Source organism: Mustela erminea, chromosome 3, assembly GCF_009829155.1.
Source record: "Mustela erminea isolate mMusErm1 chromosome 3, mMusErm1.Pri, whole genome shotgun sequence".
NCBI lineage: Eukaryota > Metazoa > Chordata > Mammalia > Carnivora > Mustelidae > Mustela > Mustela erminea.
Window position 1 is genome coordinate 46,021,506 of NC_045616.1, and position 22,890 is coordinate 46,044,395.

General features: G+C 42.7%; 1 protein-coding gene across 3 annotated transcripts; it reads right to left on the reverse strand.

Moving 5' to 3' along the window:
- Positions 1–7,890: 7,890 nt before the first annotated feature.
- Positions 7,891–15,640, reverse strand: GPR150 (G protein-coupled receptor 150). Of its 3 annotated transcripts, XM_032335719.1 has the most exons (3): positions 14,424–15,640; positions 11,729–14,327; positions 7,891–8,606 (listed from the first exon to the last, which is right to left on the reverse strand). In XM_032335719.1, the coding sequence occupies exons 1-2, from the start codon at positions 15,390–15,392 to the stop codon at positions 14,091–14,093; spliced, it is 1,206 nt and encodes a 401-aa protein (XP_032191610.1). In that variant the 5' UTR covers positions 15,393–15,640; the 3' UTR covers positions 7,891–8,606; positions 11,729–14,090. The 3 variants fall into 3 exon arrangements, with proteins under 3 accessions (XP_032191610.1, XP_032191611.1, XP_032191609.1); XM_032335720.1 differs by lacking the exon at positions 11,729–14,327; XM_032335718.1 differs by having other exon boundaries at positions 11,729–15,640.
- Between the last annotated feature and the right edge of the window lie 7,250 nt (positions 15,641–22,890).

A 22,890-nucleotide genomic window follows, 5' to 3' on the forward strand; every position in this document is an offset into this window, starting at 1 on the left:
CTGGCCATTAGTAACAAGTCACGCTAAAAAAGTAGGCACAGAGCTACGTGGGCCCAGCGAACGGCTTTAGGTAATGTGGGTCTCAGCGTGCAGGCTGCTGCTCCTTGACCTTAAAGTGTGTTTAGAACATACTCATTCTACACATTCATTCTCAGCAAAGGTAGGAAGACAAAAAAAAAAAAAAAAAAAAAAAAACCCTCAGAAAGAAGACATAGCTAAAGCAAGGATTAAATTACAGGAAAAATGTCTTTTGGTATATACAGAGAATACTATTTACTGCAATTAGAGATAGTGAATTTAACAAAACATAAGGTTCAGGTCCCCTCACATGTGTGGGCCCCTTTCCAAGGTCCTGAGCAACTCTAGTAGTGTGTTCCCATGGTCATCCTTTCTATCCTTTTACTATAATTTGAAACCACACAAAATTACACAAAAGTAGTACAGGGAACTCTTTCGCAACAGGCATTTGAAAGGATGTTGCTAATCCGATGCCACATGAGCCTCTAATGCTTTCGTGTGCATTTCCTGCAAATAAGGACATTCTTCCACATGACCACAATACAGCCGTCGGAGTCAGGAAGTTAACCCTGACATCTGATCCTCAAATCCAGTTCAGAACCAAGTAGATTTAGTTGTCATGTCTGTTTCGCTTCCTCATCCTGGACAGTTCCTCAGTCTTTCACTAACCTTCATGATATTCACATGTTCAAAGATTATAGGCCATATATTTTATAACTGCCACCACCGCCCCCAATAGCAGTTTGTCTGACATGTCTTTATGATGACATTCAGGTCATGCCTCTTCGGCGGGAAATTCACATAGACTAGATTCGGAGCCCGTGTAGGGCTGTACTTCACTTTCCTTCTCTTGCAGCATGAGGGAGACTCACTACACCACCGTGTTGCCATCCAGCCACACCTGGCCTCTGTCTCTCCTCTCTAAGCCCCCATATGTCCCCCCCACTCCCCTAGCTAGCACAGGTGTCTACCCTGCCCTGTCCTCCCTGCTGGCTTTAGGCCTGAATTGTTCACGAGGGAAAGAGAAGAGAGAAAGGAACAGTTGTCATATGTTTTTGTAAAAATGTACAAAAGTAAGATGATTTAACTTCAGGGGATGAAGGCCCTTGTCTCTTTTCCGTCTGTCACACAGGCATTTTTGGGATTTGGCTAAGACACATTTGAGTTGGAAATGTATTTGTGTTTGTGGGATATACTTACATGGTTTGCAGTCAATTGTGGTGTATAGTCAAGTTTTTGCTGGCTGTCCCAGAGTAAAAACAGCCTCCGAAAATACTCCCAGTGCCCACTGTGATGGCTCTCCTTAGATGCTAGCATGCAGGCCAGGGTTCTATCAGAGTGGGTATGGGCTGTGGTGTCTGTCCTAGGGAATATGGAAGTCTTAGAGGATAAAAAATATTTGAAGAGGTGGATTCACAAACTATTCTGTGGAAAAGTTGTCTTATCATTACACTTTTGGTAAAATTATAAGTATAGAATTCTGTTCTCATAGATGGTACACATGCAGTGTATTCAATAATACAGCCTATAAACTGTAAATTCATACATGTTTCTTGATGAGAATCACATGAAGTAGAATTTATCATAATTCCTATGTCTATAAATACACAGACCTATACTAAGACTATCATTTGTTTTATGCTTTCAGTTGATGAAAGAAAGATTAACTGTGCTATAGGAAAGATAGAGTTATCTTCTGATTCTCTTTATGTAAAATATTTTTAAATTGTTATCATGTGAAGGGATGAGGAAAGAGTAGAGAGACAAAAATTATCAGCAAAAAGTATGATAGTGGTCTGTCTAGCAATTAATAAATGTTTGCTATTATATTTGGTTATTAATATTTGTATTTTTTTGTGATTATTTGCCCATTCTGAATATTCACTTTCATACCTAATTTTTTAGTTTATTATTTTGTGTTCTTTTTCTTGAAGAGAGCCTCTCTCCCACCACCACCCACCATGACCTGGATCTGCCCTGAGCTACATTTAAACTGCGGGGCGGCTGAGCTCAGTGCCCACCGCAGAGCACTAATGAGTATCTAGCTGGAAATTGTCCATGACAACATGGGTAGGCGGCACTGCCTGGGCTGCTCCAAATTCCATTTGCATTCTGGCCCAGAATGGGAAGCATGGTAGAACTAGTCTTGGATTTCTGTAGATGTCACATGCTCAAAGTCATTCCACACCATCTCGTTGAGTCCAGATGGTGCTGGAGAAAGCATACCTAGAGGCAGATTGCTTAGCCAAAGTCACTGGAAACAGTCACTGAGGCACAGGACTGAAAATACATGCTCCAAGAGAGCCCCATGGCCCCACATAGAGGCCTTGCTCAGTTAAGTAAGAGGATTCAGAATGGAAATGACAAGGAAGAGATTTTTGATCTGTAAGAAGAGAAGGAGACAGGGACCCCCATCTTTGCAAATTTCTAGACTTGTAAGAAGGCAGATTCAGTTGCCTCTGTCTCAGGTAGATAAATGGATGGATCTTCTCCCAATACCCAGAGTTGTTAAACATGACGCCAAATTAACCTTTCATGAGCAGATTTCTTGCTGTTGAGTTTACATCCAAGGTATAGATTTGGACAACCTGCCTGCCTCCATCCACTGGCATCCACCCTGGGGAAGCCAAGACCAAGTGCCTTTCTTATCTCTTATCCTAAGCCTCCTCTAGAGAGTCTTCGGTAACACCAAGTACTGGGTTCTCGGAGCACAGTTTTGCCTGGCCATTGTTCTGGGAGTGGGAGGTGGCTTGTTTCCTGAGTGAGATAGGTGGATGAGGAGCCAGTGCTGCAACAAAGTTCTGCTCCCTGTTCACACTTTGAACTCTTTAAAAGAGTGAGGCCCATCCTCAAATGGGACTCGAACAAACAGAACCTCAGAGGTCCTAAAGGAGAGAGCAGTGTGCAGCCACCACTGCTTAAGGAAGGATCCCCAAATCTCCTGCCTCAGGGGGCTCTCCAGCAGAAGCTACGTGGAGTTGGCAATCAAGGAGGTCTTTGACTTTTTCATACAAGAGAGAAAATTTTGATTTTGGAACTGCCATTCGTTGGATTTTGTTATCTTTGGGCTTTAACTTGTAAGAGGATTTAATCTCTGAACCTCAGTTTCTCCCTAGACATTGGTTTAGAATCCAAATAGGCAGAATGCTTGTTTTGGTCTTGATTGTTGTTGTTGGTTTTATTTTTCACTTGGCCCCTCTCACCCCAGCAGCGGAGAGAGTCCAGGAGTGCCGGCCTAGTTGAAGTCCTTTCACACAAGGCGACGGGGTAAGGGCCGTGTGTTCCTATCTAACACTCTGCTGAGCCCAGTGTTTCTGGCGTGTGAGCGCTGCACTAAAGGTGCCTCTGTCTAGTGTCAGGGACTCTACATTTCTTGAGAGCAGAATTTTAAGTCTTGACACGTGGTCTGACTTCTCCTCATCTTGTAATAGAATGGATTAGGTTCATGCAAAATGATGCCCAGGATGATTCGTCAGTATTCCTCACCTTTGCTCCACCTGGGGTATCCATCTGTGGCATAGTTCGGATGCTGCTGCTGCTGCTTCTGAATCTGGTTGCCTCAGGCTTAGGGAGCAAAAATACCTCAGCCACATGCTCTTCAGAACTATTGCCTGACATCAACTCTGGAATGTTCTGGGCTTTGCCTGTATATGGTAGAATGTATCTGCAATGCTTCAGTCCCTTCTGATATGCCCCTGTTCCTTCCAGGAAGGCTTGGGTGAGTTTGTAACAGGTTAACTTGCTTCTTAGATTGGTCTCTTTATCTGCCATATGCACTGGTTGCCAAACTGAGTGCCAACTTTCCTTCCTTTAACTTTCTCCTTGCTTTCTAGGCTAGGCTTTTTTCCCTGGCTCTTCCCAAAAGAGGCACTGTGCAAAAACAAAATTTCCTCTAGTCGGACTATCCCAAGAGAAGATAACCTTCCATCAGCTCAACATCTAAGCCAGACTTCTGACTCAACATCTAAGCCAGACTTTTGTCCAAGCTGGCTTCACTTTAGTGTGTGTCATCTTGGTTGTGCTTTCTCTAGGGCCCTAACTCAACACATTTCTACTGCCTATTCCCTTGAAGTGTAGGCATTATCAAAACCCTGCTTTTGGTATCTCTTTTGAACTCACTGAGACTGAGTATTTTATCCTGATCTTCCTAGCTTTCTCCTTTAAATCTGTATTTGTCTTCAAGGAGATGCTTCTAATGTATAGATGTATGTATAAATGTATAGATGGATCTTGTCCCCATGCTACAAAGTCCGTATGTGACTGCTGGAAGCCCTGTGTGTGTGTGTGTGTGTGTGTGTGTAGAAGTGGGACAATTCCCAAAGAAAGGGTTATTGCAAAGAGGACAGAGGTTCCTGGGGCACCTGGGTGGCTCAGTGGGTTAAAGCCTCTGCCTTCGGCTCAGGTCATGATCCCAGGGTCCTGGGATCGAGTCCCGCATCGGACTCTCTGCTCCGTGGGGAACCTGCTTCCTCCTCTCTCTCTCTCTGCCTGTCTCTCTGCCTACTTGTGATCTCTATATGTCAAATAAATAAAATCTTTAAAAAAAAAAAGAGGACAGAGGTTCCTAAAGTGTGTTCACTTGGGGGGTTCTTTTGCATTTAGGGTGTTGAAGGTTCTGAGAGGTCCTACTTTCAAGAAACCTGGTTGGAAGAGAGGAATAAAATAGAAGTTATCATGAGGGAGTACTCAGAAAAAATCAGAATGTGGGATATTCTGCAAGACAACTGGCTTGGTCTTTTCAAAAAATACAATAACTTTTTTAAAAGGTTGGGGGGGGCTATTGTGGAATAAAAGAAACTAAAAAGTCATAACAACCAAAGACAGAGTGTTCACTGTAATTAGATTTTGGCTCAAAAGGAAAGTGTTCAAGTTATGTTGAGGACAAAAGGGAAAATCTGTATATGGACTGAGTATTAAGTGATTCTAGGGGATTGTTGACTTCCTTAAATGTGGTACTGCCCTTGTGATCATGCAAGAATGTCTTAGGAGATGTATGCTCAAGTAGTCAGAGCTGAAGGGTAAGGATACTGTGTTTGCAGCTAATTTCCAAGTTGTTCAAAAACAAAAAATATATATATAGATGCATAAAAGGAAAGATAGCAAAATGTTGACGACTGTGGAATCTCAATGGTGAGTGTGTGGGTGTTCTTCTGTATTATTCTTCAACATTTCTGTGTATTTTATAATAAAAAACTAAAAAGAGAAATCTATTTAACCCAGTGTTCTAAACATCTAACTCTGAAACTCTTTTTTTTCCTTTATGATACATTAATACGGAAGCATCTGTTGCTTCACAAAGTATACTCTGGAACATGTTGGCCTTGGTCAGGCTTTCAGTGGCTACATTTAAAAAATATGCAGTAATGATAATTGCTCAATGAAGAATACAAATCTTTTTTGAAAATTCAAAATGCCCTCAAAAACTCCATCCAGCTAGCTGAGGAAATGTTTGCTACATGTTTCCTACCTTGTCTACAGTGAAGCAGTTCTAATAATTTTAGTTCTAATTATTTTAACACAGTGGTGTGACTTCACTGGCCAGAGGAATGAAGTTCACAGCTTGTAGAGTGGTTCTTGAATGTCTGGGATTACATTATCCAAATCCTTTGTTTTAATGTTACCTTCTGAATGATCCAGGTTAAATTCTCAATCAGCCGTCTCCTTCCTTGCTTAAAGAATTAAATGAAATGATAGATGGCTTAAAGTACTTTCAGGAAGAAAGAGAAACAAAAATTTGCAGGCACAATTGACACTTCCTATCTGGGATGAAGTTATAAGGAAACCCTATAGTCTCTCCTGATGGTTAAGTCTATGTATCAGATTCACTGGGCCAAGGAATGCCCAGATATTTGGTTAAACATCATTTTTGAGTATGTCTGTGAGGGTGTTTCTGGATGAGATTAGCATTTGAATTGGTAGACTGACTAAAGCAAACTGCTTTCCCCAATATGTCTGGGCATCATCTAATCCATTAGGGGCTTCAGTAGAACAAAATCCATTAAGGGCTTCAGTAGAACAAAAGAACAGACCACCACGCTGGAGAAAGGGAGAATTCACTCTCTCTACCTGACTGTGCTGGCATATTGGTCTACAGCTCTTCGACTGGAACTGCATCACCAGCTCTCCTGGGCTTCTAGCTTGTAGACAGCACATCACGGGATTTCTCAGCCTCTATAATTGCTTGAGCCAATTCCTTATAATAAGTAAATACATGTGTACAGACACACTATTGCTTCTGTTTCTGTGGAGAATCTTGACTAATATATTCCTTATACCCACTTGGATGGCTTTAGAGAAGACAACAACTCAAACTGATTAAACAATGAGAAAATTGACTATTTTGCCTAAGAGTCTGAGGTTGGATGACTCCAACTTGGTTAATTCAGCTGCTCAACTACATAATCAAAGACTTGGGTTTTTTACTTTTGCACTCTTTGAGCTGTATGATGTTGGCCTTCTCTTAAGGTTATCTCCACTCTGTGGGTTACAAGATGTCTGTGAGAGTTTTAGGTCACATTTATAAACTACATGATCCAGAGGAAGAGAAATTACTGCCTCAACTGATCTCTCCTATTTAAGGTTAGGAAACCGTTGCAAGAAACCCTTACCCTGTTTCATTGTCCAAAACCGACCAACCATTATGGTCAACCAGAATGCGATGACCATAGTTGACTTAGCTATCTCCCAGGCTGGGGGAAGGATTACCTTCCTTGATGGGTGGAGTGGCAGTTGCAAAATATGATGCCAAATTCTTTGACACTTCTTCCATTAGAAAGTAGGGTGTACGCCTTTAAAATCTGGGCAGGTTTGTGACTGCTTCAACCAGTAGAGTATAGACTTATGAGACAAGGCCATACAAAGCCATATGGCTTCCACCTTGCTTACTAGAACATTTGTTCTTGAAAACTTGAGCTGCCTTAGGAGAAGTTTGACTGCTCTAAGGCTACCATGCAGTAAGAAAGTCAAAGCCATGTGGAGGGCCTGGTTTAGAGACTCTAGTCCGTAGTTCCTGATGAGCCCCACTTTTGAATATTCTAACCAAGGCAGAAGACATATGAGTAAAGAAGTTCCCAGGAAATTGTAGATCCCAGTCACTTGAGTTTTCCCCCACTAAGGCCCCAGGCATCAGAGTAGAGAGACAAGCCAGCCCTCCTATACTCTGTCCATGTCCTAACCCACAAAATCCATAAGTGTAATTAAGTGGTGGTTATCTTACAACACAAAATTTGGGATAGGTTGTTGCATAACAATAGATAACTAGAACATGTTGGTCTGGGACAAAATTAGGATTGTTTTAGTAAGGCAAGAGAATAGTGGATGTTATTGTGGACAGCTGCAGAGCCTGCTCCATTTCTGATGCTGGCTCTTGTACTGATGATGTTCATGGACATTGGGTTTCTCTAACATACTTTAGATTTCTTGTTTTTTTTTTTAAACAAAAAGTGTCTCCTTAGGTTAAGTGGCATCCTTTGGGACTAATAAAAGACATCCCAGGGTGTCTGGGTGGCTCAGTCAGTGAAGTATATGCCTTCGGCTTAGGTCATAATCCCAGGGTACTGGGATCAAACCCCACCTAGGGCTCCGTGCTCAATGGGGAGCATGCTTATCCCTCTCTGCCAGATTCATGCTGTCTCTTATTATCTCTGTTGCTACCTCTCTCTCTCTCTCAAGTAAATAAATAAAATCTTAAAAAAAAAAAGACGCCTCCCATGCATGATTTGGTTCAGACATTTTGGACCTAGGGTCCTTCCTCAAGCTTCTAAAGAGTCACATTCTAGACTTGGTCCATCCAAATTAACACTAAGCTCCTCTGGAAACACAGAAGCCCTGTGGAACAAAAAATGAGAAGCAGACCTACTCCGTATTCTACTCTAATACAACCTTAAAATATAAGTTGAGTTAAAGGCTAGCTGTAATAAGGAGAGTCACAAAATTCAGTGACCTAAAGAAATTTATTTCCCTCTCACATAATCTTCTGTCCAGTTTAGTCTGTCTTTGTCTCACAAGATCCAGAAAGGACCCAGATTCCTTTCATCTTGTTGCTCTGCCACCCCCTAGGATGTTGTCCTCATCTGCATGGCTAAACCTGATCATTGGTACATCATGGTACATCATACTTTCCAGCCAACAGGAAGGGGAAAGATAACATGGAGGAGCCCAAGCCCTGTATTTTAAGCCAAGTCTGGAAGCCAGCCATGTCACTTTTGCTCACATTCTGTTGCTAGGAATGTGGTCACATGGCTCTAACTGGAGGCAGAGGAGGCTGGGAAATGTAGTCTCTGACTGAGCAGCCAGTTAAGAAGGGGAAAATGGATTTTGGTGAACAGCTGGCAATCTCCACCATTTCTAGCAAGTTAGTTCTTTACTTGGATAATTTGGAGGCTAAAATGATGAAACTCTAATTTAATTGTATAGTTTTTCTGAAATGCATTTAATTCTTCACATAGCCTTTTTTTTTTTTTTTTTTTTAAATCTATCATGTTGTCTCCCACCTCACCTCGTGTGTCCAGGCTGTGGCTCTAAGAGACACATCTTACATAAAGCAAGACCTGTATCTTGGGCTCAGATGCTTACTCCTTGGCTGTTACCTGTTCAAATGACAAACAACACCAACGTCAATGAAGAAGCCCTAGAACTCTTTGACCATGGGCAAGTTATCCTTAGCCCCAGTTTTCTTATCTATAAGGTAGAGAGGATTATGATGTATCACTTTAAGTTGTTGTGAGGATTAATTAAATTGATGCTTGTAAAGTGCCAAGCTTCATAGAAATTATTTAGGGCAACTTTGTTGGAGCCCCTCTCTCTTGGGAGGTATGTAATATATGTCAGTTCTATCACTCAATAAACTTTGCTTTGCTACCCACTGCTTAAAAAAAAATAACAAATTTTAGCTATCATGATTATGGTTCTTATTATTTATCTTATGGGTATTTTCTAAGGCACACAGTAGTACCTTACTTAATAAAACCATACCCAGAACCGCCAGGGTTTGGCAGTAGATTTTACCACATGGAAAAAGTGTTGACTTTTTCCCTTGAGCTTGATATTCCCCTTGGGATTCTCTGCACTTCAAGTTGGTGTGAAGTCTCATCAGATTACATGGTGAGCAGTTAAATACCCCAATTTGACATGTGGTGGAAGAGTAGAACCCATATGGTCTGATATCTAGGTCATTTGACTTCCATTTTCAATGTATCCAACATCATTTTACTACTCACCATTTTACTACTCGGACATGATTTAGTCATTTAGTGTGGCAAAGCAAACCAACCCCCAAACTCAATGGCTGTGAATTCTTGCTTCTCACAGGTCTGTGGGTTGGCTCAGCAATTCCTCTGTTTGTCTCCCCTGGGCTCACTCATGTGGTTGCATTTAGCTGGAGAGTCAGTTGGGAACTGGGTTCCGCTATGATGGCTGAGTATCTGGGCCTCCCTTTCCATATGCTCTTTCATTCTGGGCTTCTTCATGCCATGGTGATGTTAAGGGCAGCTTTTCTGAGAGGACAAGCCCCATGTATATGTGCTTTTCAACACCCTGCTTGACTACTGTCAAGGTGGGTGACATGACCAAGCCCAGACTCTGTAGGAAAAGATTATACAAGGGTTGCATATCAAGAAGAGTGATTCACTGGAGGCTATTATATAATTACTCCAACCCATTTTGTGGTTGTCAATTCCAGGTTTGGCCAACCAGTAATAATTGGTCCTAAGTTTCCGCCCAAAACCTAAATTTTAAATGGAATATATATCTATGATAAGTGATATGTATTATATATATATCTAAAACTTCATTCGTACTTTGCACATGTGGCTCTTTAATAAATACCCCATGAATGAATGAATGAGTCATATCACTAATGGTAAGAATTTGCAAATGTCCTATAACATTAAAAATTGTAGGTTGAGATTTCTCAACAAATGCCTTACCATGAATGTTGGTTTTTCATAGAATGCAAATTTTTTAAATACAAGAGGTACATCTTTGATTTTCTTCCCTTTGCCCCAATATAGTGTCAAATATGGTTCTTCAATACATACTGGCTAATGGGCTAAATAAAAGTACACTTGGAATGTTCTTATTTCTTTGATAAAGAACATGCAGTAAGCTAAAATGAGACTGTTTTTCTTGCCAAACGTCTTCAATTAGAGGATGCTTGCTGTCACAAATAACAGAAAATCCAGCTCAACTGCCTTAAACAATAAGAAAATGGACATCCAATAGGCATAGTCTGAAGAGACAGACTGACAGGCTCCCCTTCCCATCAAGTATTTTACATTTTTACCTACATCAGTCCTATGAAGTAGCTAATATAAAACCCATTTTTCTGATAAGAAAACCAAGACTCAAAAAAAAAAAAAAAAGAAAGAAAGAAAGAGAGAGAGAGAGAAAAGAAAAGAAAAAAAAAAAAAGAAAGAAACCAAGACTCAGAAAGATTCAGCGAACAGCCTAAAGTCACACAGCTACTAAGTGGTAAGATGGTAGAGATGAAATTTAAGTCCAGGTCTGTAGGTTCTAAAGACTGATCTTTTCATTATACTGCCTCACAACTTAGCAAAACATCTGTTTAATTTAATTAGACTTCATTTTCATTATAATATCTTCCCATTGATCAAGTCCAAACATTTTAGGAATGGGGGGCGGTGGCTCCTCCAATTTTCGACTTTTGTGTTTCCCAGGAAGCTTCCTAGGAAGCTTCGAAAAAATCTACCTCCTCTTCCACAAGTCAGCTCTACTATTCTATTTTTAGTAAATGAGTTCTAGCTAGTCACAAATTGTGGTTTTAGTTCCACTCCTGGCTGTTTGCTACATAATCTCTGCTTCAAATTATGTAATAGGTCATGTTTACTTATTTTAGCTGTATGTTACCATGCAGACAGTTATTTTTTTTTTTTTTAAATATAGAATTCTTTGTATCTAGGCTTTAAAGTTCTGGTGGTGACATTTACATTGTCGTGTATATGAATAGTGCCTCCTAGAGCCCTATAGTCTAGGCCTGTGTGTGGCAGCTTCGTTAAAATCTAGCTCCAAGGGGAAATGTGCAATGGATGAGGGTATGTTATTTGATTCCTCCTCAATTCCAAATGCATGGTCTGGTTTCTCCTCTAGTCATATACTATTTGGGTGATACCTGGGAAATAGATCAAGTTCAGGGTCAACTGTTCACATACCTTTGCTGTGAAATTTGAATAGTATCTCCCACTCAAGCGAGAGTCTAAATTTAAAATAACCTTTGGGGGCTTCCTTGATGGGGACAAAAATGAATCTTTGAGCTGCTAATAGCAATGCAGTTTCTGGGGATTAAATTCTGAGGTGATGCTCTGAATTTCTTAACCTACAAGTGCCTCTAAAGATGAAAACGAAGTCACCTAGATCTACCTTCAAGTGTCAGATTTAGTTAAGATTAGAGAAAGTTCCTTAGCCATGGAAGTATTTCACTATGAATTGGGCTTAACCAACTCTTCCACAAAATCTCAAGAAAATATAGTTTAATTTCAAATTAACTACATGCATATGCATTCTGTATTTTTGACCCAGATGGAGATGTCTCATAATTTCTAGATGGCACAGATGAAAATCTCTAATAAATTATAAAAATCAACCCCCAGTTTGGCAATTGGATAAAAGTTTAGACTTGCCCTCCCATAAGCATTTCCTCTTCTTTTCTTAAAAGAAAAAATGGAAGTCTTATTTTTTTTTTTTACTCCTTTACCATGCAACTCATATCTTCAGCTCCATGTCTAGGCCATCATGGTGGCCCCATTTCCCTTGCGGTGGTCTGCTTATGGATATATGATATAGTTCTGGCCAATGAACCATGCAGGAACATCTGCTCAGGATGTCTGTGAAATGTTTCTTCTTTCCTATAAAGAGTTAAAGAGAAAGAGAGAGAGAGAGAGAAATTCTTCCTTCCTTTTCTGGACATTGTCATATATGAATGTGATGCCTGGAACTGTAGCAGCCATTTTGTAACCCCAAGGGATACAGACCATAATGTCAAGTCCACCAACTCAGGATGGCAGAGTAGAAAAATGAAAAGGAGCTAGGTCTTTGATGATGAAGTTATGAACCTACTCAATTAACCAACTTTGGAACAGCTCTACCACTGGACTTCTCGTTATGTGACAAAATAAATTTAAACCAGCTGAACCCATTTTTCTGTTAGGGTGTGCTCAATTGCAGTAACAGAAACAGCAACTCAGCTGTCTTAAATTCTTGGTTGGGAGCATTCAAAGTAACACACCAGGTCATATTTTGAGTCTCTCTATGCTTCTGCCTTGACCCCTGCCTTTGCCCATTTCCCGCTTCCCATTAGTTGGTCATCATTGGAATGACTGCTTCAGTCTCTGAGATTGTCAGATGTTCTTTTTCAGTGACCCAGCACCCTGACTGGAACCCTTATGAAAGCACATGTGCTATCTTGCAGTAATTGTCAGATTGATTTTAAGGTCTTTGAGGGAAAGATGTGTGTTATTCATCTTAGTATTCCAATGCCTAACACATTGCTTGGCACAAGATAAGGAATTAGTGTTTATTAATAAAGAAAAATGCCAATGAATAGCCCATGCTAATGAATAAAAATAATGTCATGAAAACAACTGTGTTCTCTTTCTGGCTAACTTATTCTTGGTATATCACACTCCATAGTATCCTAAGCAGGGAGGGGAGGATTAAAAAGATGAAGGAAAACCTTTAACTCCAACATTTTTTGACAGAATTTGGGCAAAAGGTAAATCAAGCTTAGAGGATATTTTGTAAATCTTGTGTCCATTCTATCTTTGCCTGACTCATATGATGAATTATTCAACAAATATGTGTTGAGTGTCTAGTACAGGTCAAGCATTGAGACTCTGGGATACCTCAGTGGAGTAAACAAAGCCCTCAAAGAGCATTGGCTCTACAAGTGAACTCTAGCAATCATTTCCCCTTTCTCCATCTTAGTTTGGCATTTGTGCACCAACAGGAAGCACAATCATGGAAATCTTGCAGATTCTCAGATGAAAGACACTGGTAAACATGTGGATACCGTGTTCGTAAGTGCTGCCACTTCTTTCGAGAACCAAGGACAGTTAAGAGGAGGAGGTCACTGATTAAATCTGCTTCTTGCCTTTGTTCTCAGCGACCCCCACCAACAGGCATTGCCTTCATTTTTTAAAAAAGGAGTTGTATAGATACTTGCAACATGGGGAGGGTGCAGCTTTCTTCCCAGCCACAAATTTCCATGAGGCTCCGTCTGGGAGTGAGCCCACCACCTCCGTGTTTCGCTTTTCTAGTTTGCTGGGGACTCTGCGCTGAGAGGCTCCACCTGAGCACAACACCTTAGATGTAAAGGCAACACCCCAGGCACAGTTTCCTGCAGAAACTGGGTGTGTTTGGAAGGGTCTAAAGGGAAGCTTTTATGTGTCCCTCCTACAACTCCCAGCTTCTATTAAAGTGACTAGAAATAAAGGCCACACTGATTTTCTTCTGGGAAAACACATTACCATGGGGGAAAAAGTACTAATTGCTCTGTGGGTACTGTTTTTATTTTACAAATACTCTGGCTTTGCAGTGACAGCACGATTACATTTCTGACAGCATACTGGTAAAATCTCCACGCTCCTCAGGGAGAGCAGTGCAGGGATTTTTCCTCCTGGAAAGAAAGGCAAATTCTCTAGTCTCGAAGGTACACTTGATTTAAACACGACTCAAAATAAGTAAAAACGGATGATAGCACAGCAAATAATGAAAGCTTGACAATTTAGCTAAACCAAAAGATCCTATCCAGAACACTATGGGAGCGTCAAAGAGAACTGCAAAAATAAATCTGTATCTTCGACTGTTTTTACAACTTCCCAGTGGCTCAAACTCTCTCGTCTCCAAACTGGGAAATGTGAGAAGAACCGAAAGGACGAGAAGAAGCTGGAAGAGTAGGAAAATGTAAACATTAGAAAGAAACAGTTTAGGATGGGGACAGCTTCAGGGCCAATATCGGAGACTCTCCTGCTGGTTTTGATCTAGATAGAAACGGGCCAGCCTCGTGTTCCGCGGAGGCTGTGTGGTGGTGACAGATGACCCGTCTGGCCATCGAGCAACTAGAAAGCGCTTTCGCAGGAACAGGGCAGCGGCCGGGGGCGCGGCGGGGGTGGGCGCAAGCCGCCCTCCACCTGCTGCTCCCGTCTAGCGTGGTGGTAGTGGGGGTGGGGCCAGCGGTGGCGGTGAAGCGCTTGGTGGCCCCCGGCCCCCTCATCGTCCTCGGCTCTTCCCTCCCACAAGCAGCAGAATGCGCCCAGGCGCCTTCGCAGCCGCCGCAGGAGCTGGCAGTCGCCCGCCTGGAAGAAGAGGTAGACGAAGGGATTGAGGGCGCCATTGGCCACCCCCACGAGGTGCAGCGCCGCCGCCAGGTCCTCGGTCTCCCAGTCTCCCACCTGTCCGGACGACCACGCGGCCGCCAGCCGTGCGGCGAAGTAGGGAAGCTCGCAACTCACGAACAGCAGCGCCAGCGCCAGGCTCATCTTCAGGCTCTGGACCTTCGCGCGGGGCAGCGCGCTGGGCGCAGGGGCGCGGCCGGGAGTCGCCGACCAGGGCGCTGAAGGCGGTGGGGCGTGGGGCAGGCGCTGCCACCAGGCGCAGAGCAGGCGGCTGCATGCTACGCCCATGACCGCGACCGGCGCCAAGAAGCCCGCGACGGCCTCGTAGAGCGCGTACACCTGCAGGTGCCAGCGCGGTAGGGGCGCGAAGATGTCGCGGCAGCGACGCTCGCCCGGCCAGGTACGGGCGGCCGAGGGCGCGGCGGGAGGCGGCGAGGGGGCGCCCCCGCGCACCACGAAGGCGGGGGGCAGCGCCAGCAGCAGCGCCAGCAGCCAGCCCAGCGCGGCGAGGGCGCGCGCGGGCAGCGGCTGGCCCTGCGGCCGACGCAAGGCGCGCTGGCGTTCGAGGGCAATGAGCACCACGAGATGGGCAGAAGCGCCGCGGCCGGACGCCTGCAGCAGCTGCACGAAGCGGCACGAAAGGTCTCCCGCCGCCCGGCGCGGCTCGCCCAGCAGCTCCCAGGCCAGCTGCGACAGCGCTGTACCTCCGCTCGCGTACAGGTCAGCCAGGGCCAGCTGCACCAGCAGGAAGTCCATCTTGCGACGCTTGGGACCCGCCCAGGGCCCGCCACCCCCGCACAGGCGGCACAGCACAGTGGCATTGCCGGCTACCGCCACCACCAGGATGACCCCCAGGAAGACCAGGCGGATGCTGCGGCTGGGTGGTCCGGGAGGCGGCGGCGGCGGCGGCGGCCCGGGCACTGGGGGCCCCTGTCCGGAAGTGAAGTTGAGACCCCAGCCAGGAGAGACAGGTACGGAGACGTTGGGCGCCGGCGAGAAAGTTGAGGGGCCGAAGGGATCCTCCATCCTTAGCCTGGGGGAAAAGGAGGTACGGGAGCGGGCGGGCAGGGCGCGGGAAACCCAGGTGGAGTCGAGGCTGCGAGGGGCACGACGCCTGGTCTACGAGTTCCCAAAGTTAGTTGAAAAGGCGCGCACAAACAGGAAAATGGATTCGGGTAGACTTGCGCTTAGTTGTTTTTATAGGTGGTCCTCGTCATTTGTCACTCAAATGTGGGTTGTACACTCGAGCAACACACATGATTCTTATTCTCCACCTTCTCCGTGTCTCTCCACCCAATCCCGCTGGATGCCCCTCCGGTCTGCGGTGGCTCCCACCGTGCGCTCTCCGAAGCCCCGGAGTACAGAGCTCTGGAGCCTCTCCGGTTCGCTATTTACGCGTAGAGCACAGCGGGGCAGAAGCTCGCCTTGCCTGGCCTTTGGAAAAAGCTCCTGTTAGCTGGGACCAACATACCAGAGAGGAAGGTTCTGACCGACATTGTACCTCTCAATATGGTTATGGATTACCAGTAGGCGGGGGGGAAGGGGGGAGGGGGGAGAGAACAGACACTAGTTTTCATTAAAAAAATAAAACAAAACAAAAATTGGGAAATGCCATGGATCAGCATGTACTAGCATGAGAAAAACAGGATACACAAGAAACCCAACAGCGTTTGGGGCAAAGAGGGGCCCACTAGATGAATCTTTGATAAAGATATGCCTTCCTCTGGCCAACAATGAGAGTATTTACTTGCAGAGAGCTAAAGTGATGATATTGCTTGGCATTTAGGAGGAGCAGCGATCTGCAGATGTTTCAAACACTCCTCATTACTAAAGCAGTGGATCACAGCTGCTCTCTCAGCGATGTAAAATTCACTGCATTAGTCTGAAGAGGGCATTAATAGGTTTTATGCAAATGGTAGTACATTTGTTGATTCTTCTCTTAATATTTCCATCCAGTGACGGATGTGTCATCATGGCTCTTCATTCTCTGTTTTCCAAGCAGATGGAAGTTGCTGGGAGGGAGGGACTACGCCCCCAACAAGCCTAGAGAAAAGGTGACTAACAAAATGATAAGACGGCCAATTTTTAAAAAAGAAATCCAAGTCACAGGAAATGGTTTCGATTCAATGCTGTCTCTTTTATTTTACCCCATCTCCTCACAAACAAATTTCAGTTTTCCTGTTGGAAGCAGGATGGACCCTCCACATGATCTCTGTGCAAGTCGATTTCCTCGTCCTGGCATCTGCTGGGATTCACTGTCCCAGGCTGAGGACACACTTGGCAATTTAAGCTGCCCCAGAGAAAAGGGTTGGTGGGTGTGGTTGACAGTCCTTTTCTTGCCTTGAGGAACCCTAATTCCCAAACCAGTGTCCTTTGGCCAGAGAACTTTGTCATTTTTATTATCCTCTCCCCAGTGCTTAGCACTGGGCTTGACCAATCTAGATATCAGGAAGTATGTTTCAAATTGCTGAACTAATGGATATATGATGCATTTCAGAGAACTTAGAGCAAATGTTCCTGCTTTGACGATAAATCCATCAACCTGAGGAAAAGAAATGTCTTTCATACCTAGGCCAGTATCATCTAGACGGGAGGCTCTGGAGAGATGGAGGGAGAGCCATTCTTGGTGGAAAGCTTAAAAGAGAGGTAGAGCTAGAGCCCTGGGAAATCAAACTCAGGGTTTAAATTTCACATTCTCCCCCCAGAGGGTTTTGCGGAGGCCTTTTTCTTTGTAACATACTTCATTCCAGCTTATGATCATCTTCTTCCAGGCAGCTCTTTCTGAGCAATACCCATAATTCAATGATTTCTCTAGCCAATATCAGTTTCATGTTTCTCAAGATAATTCTATAATTTGTCTCACTTCGGTGAAATGGTCTCATATAACAGGACTCTACCAGCAAAATTACATTCCACACAACTTAACATTACTAAGACCTGATAAATCATTGACTGAAAAAAACTAATTCTTCTCAAGACAATACATACACCTCGTTTGGAAAGTCCACTAGAACTAGAGGGCTGGCAACAACATAGTTTTCCTGTCTACATATCCTCACTTCTCCCTTCCATCTTCTGAATGGAACCAATTTAGAATCGATTTGCTGTTTCTTCTGGCATTTACTTAATTCCAGAATTCTAAATAGCAAATGCATAAAGTAGTAACTATCAGCTTCTCATTAGATAATTTCTCCTTTCCCATACTTATTACAGTAATATTGTAATTTTGGGTTAGACCTATATTTAGTGTATACATTATTATGAAATAAAAATATTCTCAGATGAGTGTTATAGATATTATGAATATCATTTTCTTTTTCTTGAAATTAATTGCGTTGAATTTCATTGGCACATAGCTAATTCTTCCTATACCTCTTAGTCCCTCAGTTCAGTTTTGTAACATAATGTAGCAATTGCAGTTTATTTTTCTTGGAAATTTTCTTACCAGAGACCTCCATCCCCACCCCCTTTCCATGTGGGCTGGTTTCTCTCTAGGCCTACCATACAACTATCATCCTAGAGTGTCTGTTTGTCATCATCACTGAAACTCTGCCTTTCTTTTGGGTTGGAATTCTTGTTTCTTGAATCTCTGGTCTTTTTTCTTGGTTTCTTTCCCTTTGGGTAGAACACATTATCCAACATGTCATAAGGTTAAAAAAATGGGGCAGAGGCTGAGGACATAGCAGTGGGAGTCTTGTAGTCATGTAGAATCGGTGACGTTGCCCTCCAGGACAGCTGTTACCCAGGCATTTCTTTTTACCATTATCCTAGAGACTCCTTTCACTATCTCATGCTGGGTTTCCTGCTTTCAAATTTCATGTGTATTTTGTTTTTGGTTTTTCTTCTTGGTTTATTTCCTTGGTTGGGTAGAAAGCATCCTTCAGTGGCTTCTTGAGAAAGGATAAATTTTGGGGCTCTTGCATGTCTGAACATTTCTTTATTTTCCTATCATGCTTAACTGATGACTTGGCTGGGGTTAAAATTCTGCACTGGAAATGCTTTCCTTCTGAATTTTGATGGCATTGCTCCATTGCCTTCTGGCTTCTAAGTATTTGTGTTGAGAAGCATAAAGTCACTCTGGTTCCTGATTTGTGTAAATGTGATCATTGTTTTTTCCATTCTAGAACTTGATTATTCTCTTGTCTGTTACAATTTCCCAAGGATGTGTTTAGTTGGATCCACTGCATGGGTGGTATTTAACTGCATTATTTCTCTAGTGGCCTTAAGTCTAGAACAATTGCCCAGCCTTTCTTTTTCCTTTCCTGACTCTGACAGGTCTGAACAGTCCATGACACATGTTCGGTAGAATGTCTCTAAAGTTGTATTTGTTTCCACATAATTAAATTTGGATTCGAGTTTTTGGTCTGAAATACTATAGGGCTAATACGGTGTTCTCGGTTTATCATATTATCAGTCTAGTTTGTCTCAATACAAACTAGATGTAAGCTTGACATACGTTTTTAACACATAAGGTTTTGGGCTCTGTGCTCATTCTTCAGAGGTAGCCAGTCCATGGCCACTATCCACCTGGTCCACTGAAGGTGCTCAATTAGATGTCTAGCCTTGCCCCCCGTCTTTCGCATGAGTGCTGCTTGAAGTCCATGAAAAAAAGTTCATGGGAGTTTCCCTTGTGTGGGGGGCTCCCAGAGTCTCTTTTTAATTTTTTTATTAACATATAATGTATTATTAGCCCCAAGGGTACAGGTCTGTGAATCACCAGGTTTACACACTTCACAGCACTTACCATAGCACATACCTTCCCCAATGTCCATAACCAACCTCCCTCTCCCTAACCCCCTCCCTCTGGCAACCCTCAGTTTGTTTTGTGAGATTAAGAGTCTCTTATGGTTTGTCTCCCTCCAATCCCGATCCCATCTTGTTTCATTTATTCTTTTCCTACCCCCCACGCCCCCCACGTTGCATCCCCACTTCCTCATATCGGGGAGATCATATGATAATTGTCTTTCTCTGATTGACTTATTTTGCTAAGCATAATACCCTGTAGTTCCATCCACGTCATCACAAATGGCAAGATTTCATTTCTTTTGATGGATGCATAGTATTCCATTGTATATATATATACCACATCTTCTTTATCCATTCATCTGTTGATGGACATCTAGTTTCTTTCCATAGTTTGGCTATTGTGGACATTACTGCTATAAACATTCGGGTGCACGTGCCCCTTCGGATCATATTTGTATCTTTAGGGTAAATACCCAGTAGTGCAATTGCTGGGTTGTAAAGTAGCTCTATTTTTGACTTTTTGAGGAAGCTCCATGCTGTTTTCCAGAGTGGTTGCACCAGCTTGCATTCCCACCAACAGTGTAGGAGGGTTCCCCTTTCTCCCCATCCTCGCCAGCATCTGTCATTTCCTGACTTGTTAATTTTAGCCATTCTGACTGGTGTGAGGTGCTATCTCATTGTGGTTTTGATTTTTATTTCCTTGATGCCGTGTGATGTGCTCCCAGCGTTTCTATTGTTATTTTCACACACATTGGACTTTTAAGGATTTGTCATAGTATCAGTTGTTTTGTTACCCATTCTTTTGGTAGCTAGTTCCCTTCCCCACCATGTTCTGTCACAGGTGACCCAGTTTGAGTGCCCACTTCTTCTCAGAGGAGCTTGCCACCCTTTTGAATTCTGGTTACCTGTTGTCTTGCAGCCTCAAGCCTTTCTGATAGGCTCAAAAAAAAAAAAGCTTACATTATCTAGCTTTTTGTTGTTGTTGTTAACATGGGAGGAATATTCCCTTGCAACTGTCCCTATCCTATGTGAAAGCAGAGATCTGAAAACATTATTTAAGGATACCAATACTTTGCTATAAATATTACAAAATTGATGCTTATTTTGTTGTCTAACTTCTTGAACGGTTTATTTCCTCTTAATAATAAAAAGTTTGAGGCTAAAAATATTCTAAGTTCTGGTTGTGTGTCACATGTTCTGAGTTTTCTCATTTTCTTTATTTCAAAAATAGGATAGAACTCTAATTCTTTGACCTAAGAATTATTTAAGATTCTGCTTTATAACTTTATTTTTTAAATGATTTTATTTACTCATTTGTGACAGAGAGAGGCAGAGAGAGCACAAGCAGGGGGAGCAGTAGAGGGAGAGGAAGAAGCTGACTCCCTGCTGAGCTGGGAGCCACATGGGGCTTGATCCTGGACCCTGGGATCATGACCTGAGCGGAAGGCAGAGGCTTAACCATCCAAGCCACCCAGGCACCCCTCAGCTTTGTAACTTTAAATGTGCTTTAAAAGGGCTAAATATGTGTTTTAAAAGGGCTAAAAATCTTATGTAAGATCTTAGTATGTATAATTATAAACAGCACACATACATATCCACAATATATGATTGGTGTACAAGGGAAGAGTTCTTTCAGAGGTCTCGATCTTTCCTGTTTTCTATACTGATTTTCTTCCACCTAGTTTGTGTTGAGACATGTCATTCCTTCTCTTGGCCCCTCATTGCCAAGTTCTTAGCTTGATGCAGTGGTTTATAGTATGAATTAATAGCCAATAAGAATTTTCTTTTCCCTTAATTTCATTAGGTATTTTGGACTTTTTTCCCATGAAAATGACTGTTTAGTTCAATTAAGAAAAAAAAAAAAAACCACTACCAAACACTATTCAGGTTAAAATAGGAATTGTACAAAATTTATACATAAATTCTGGAGAAGTGACATTTTAATATAAGATCCTTATATCCAAGAACTTGCTTTCATTTCATGTTCATATCTTGTTTGTGTACTTCAATAGAACCTAAACATTTTTTCATCTTGGTTGTGCCTCTTGTTAAAATTTATTTTATTCCCTGTCATAATGTGAGATATTTTTTCTAATTTCCACTCTTACCTAGTGATCATTCTTATAGATGTTTATTTATTTTTGTACATGTAGCTATTTAACAAATTTCATCAATTCTAGTAGTTTTCATTAGGATGCCCTAGGTTTAATGAGATGTAAAACCACATAGAGTAGAAGGATAAATACAAAATACATCCTTTTATTTTATTTTTAAGAGAGACTAATAAAAACATATAAGGTTCCCAGTTGATGTTGATGCTTCTGGTCCAAGGACCATAGTTTGAATAACAAGTTTCCAGAACCTTAATTCTTAGATTTTGCTACACATTAGAGGAATCTGGGAAGCTTTTAAAAACCTCAGAGCTTAGAGGTGGGAGCCAGGCATTAATAGTTTTTGAACACTCTCAAGTAATTCCAGTTTGCCGCAAAGTTGTGAAACCACTGTTCTAGACTAGGGGTTAGCAAACTGTGGTCCACAACAGGCCAAATCCTGTGTTTTTGTAAACAAAATTTCATTGGAAAGCAGCCATGCTCATGTTTACATATTGTTTTATTGCTATTTTCACGCTACTTGGTAGTACTGAGTACTTGTGAAAAAGACCATATGGTTCACAAAGCCTAAAATATTCAGTATCTGGCCTTTTTCATAGAAAAATACAAAGAAGAATAGAGTCCCCTTGTCAACTCTCCTGTGTGGGATTTTGCTAGAAATTACTGTTTCTGGAAGGCTCTACTTTATTGAGAAGGCTATTCCTTTTCAAATCTGCCCTGCCATGGCCTAATGCATTGGTTTTTCTGATCCAGTGTGTTATCTGAAAAACTCTAATTCCCAGCAAATTAATTCAACAAATATTTACTAATCTTTTGTGTGGCAGGCACTTGGGATACTTAAGGAAACAAAAAGGACAAAAAGCCATGCCTGTATGGACAGCTTTCATCCTAGTGGGGTGTGGGGGTGGGGGACAGTATAAACTAGTTAAATATGGGAAATACACCCTGCATTAGATGGTAATGATTACCATGGAGAAAATAAAGCAGAGAAGTCCTTGTGAGAGGGTGGCATTGGAGCAGTAATTTGAAGGAGGTAGCAGAGTGAGCCATGTCGAAATCTGAGGAAAGAACCATCTTCCCAGCAGAAGGCACTGATAAGAACAAAGGTCCTGAGGTGGTGCATGCCTGGGGTGCTAGGAAACAACAGGGATGCCAGTGTGGCTGGAAGACAGTTAACAAAGTGGGAGTGTGGGAGGAGAGGTGATCTGTGAGAAAGGGAGCCGCCGAATAGTCCAGGGTCCTGTAGGCCTTTGTGATGATTTTGGCTTTTACAGAGGAAGATGGGAAACCAGTGGAAGGTTTTGAGGATCCAGTGAAGTGACGTGATAGATTTTTTTTTTTTTAAAGATTTTATTTATTTGAGAGAGAGAGACAGTGAGAGAGAACATGAGCGAGGAGAAGGTTAGAGGGAGAAGCAGACTCCCCATGGAGCTGGGAGCCTGATATGGGACTTGATCCCGGGACTCCAGGATCATGACCTGAGCCGAAGGCAGTCGTCCAACCAACTGAGCCACCCAGGCGCCCCGATGTGATAGATCTTTAAAAAAAAAAAAAAAGAAGAAGAAGAAGTTATTTATTGAGGCAGAGTGACCAAGGCACAGTGAGAGTGGGAACACAAGCAGGGAGAGTGGCAGAGGGAGAAGCAGGCTTCTCGCTGAGCAGGGACC

Bases quoted from the DNA above. Each gene is read 5' to 3' on its own strand.
- GPR150 (XM_032335718.1), bottom strand. From the start codon at position 15,392: ATGGAGGATCCCTTCGGCCCCTCAACTTTCTCGCCGGCGCCCAACGTC.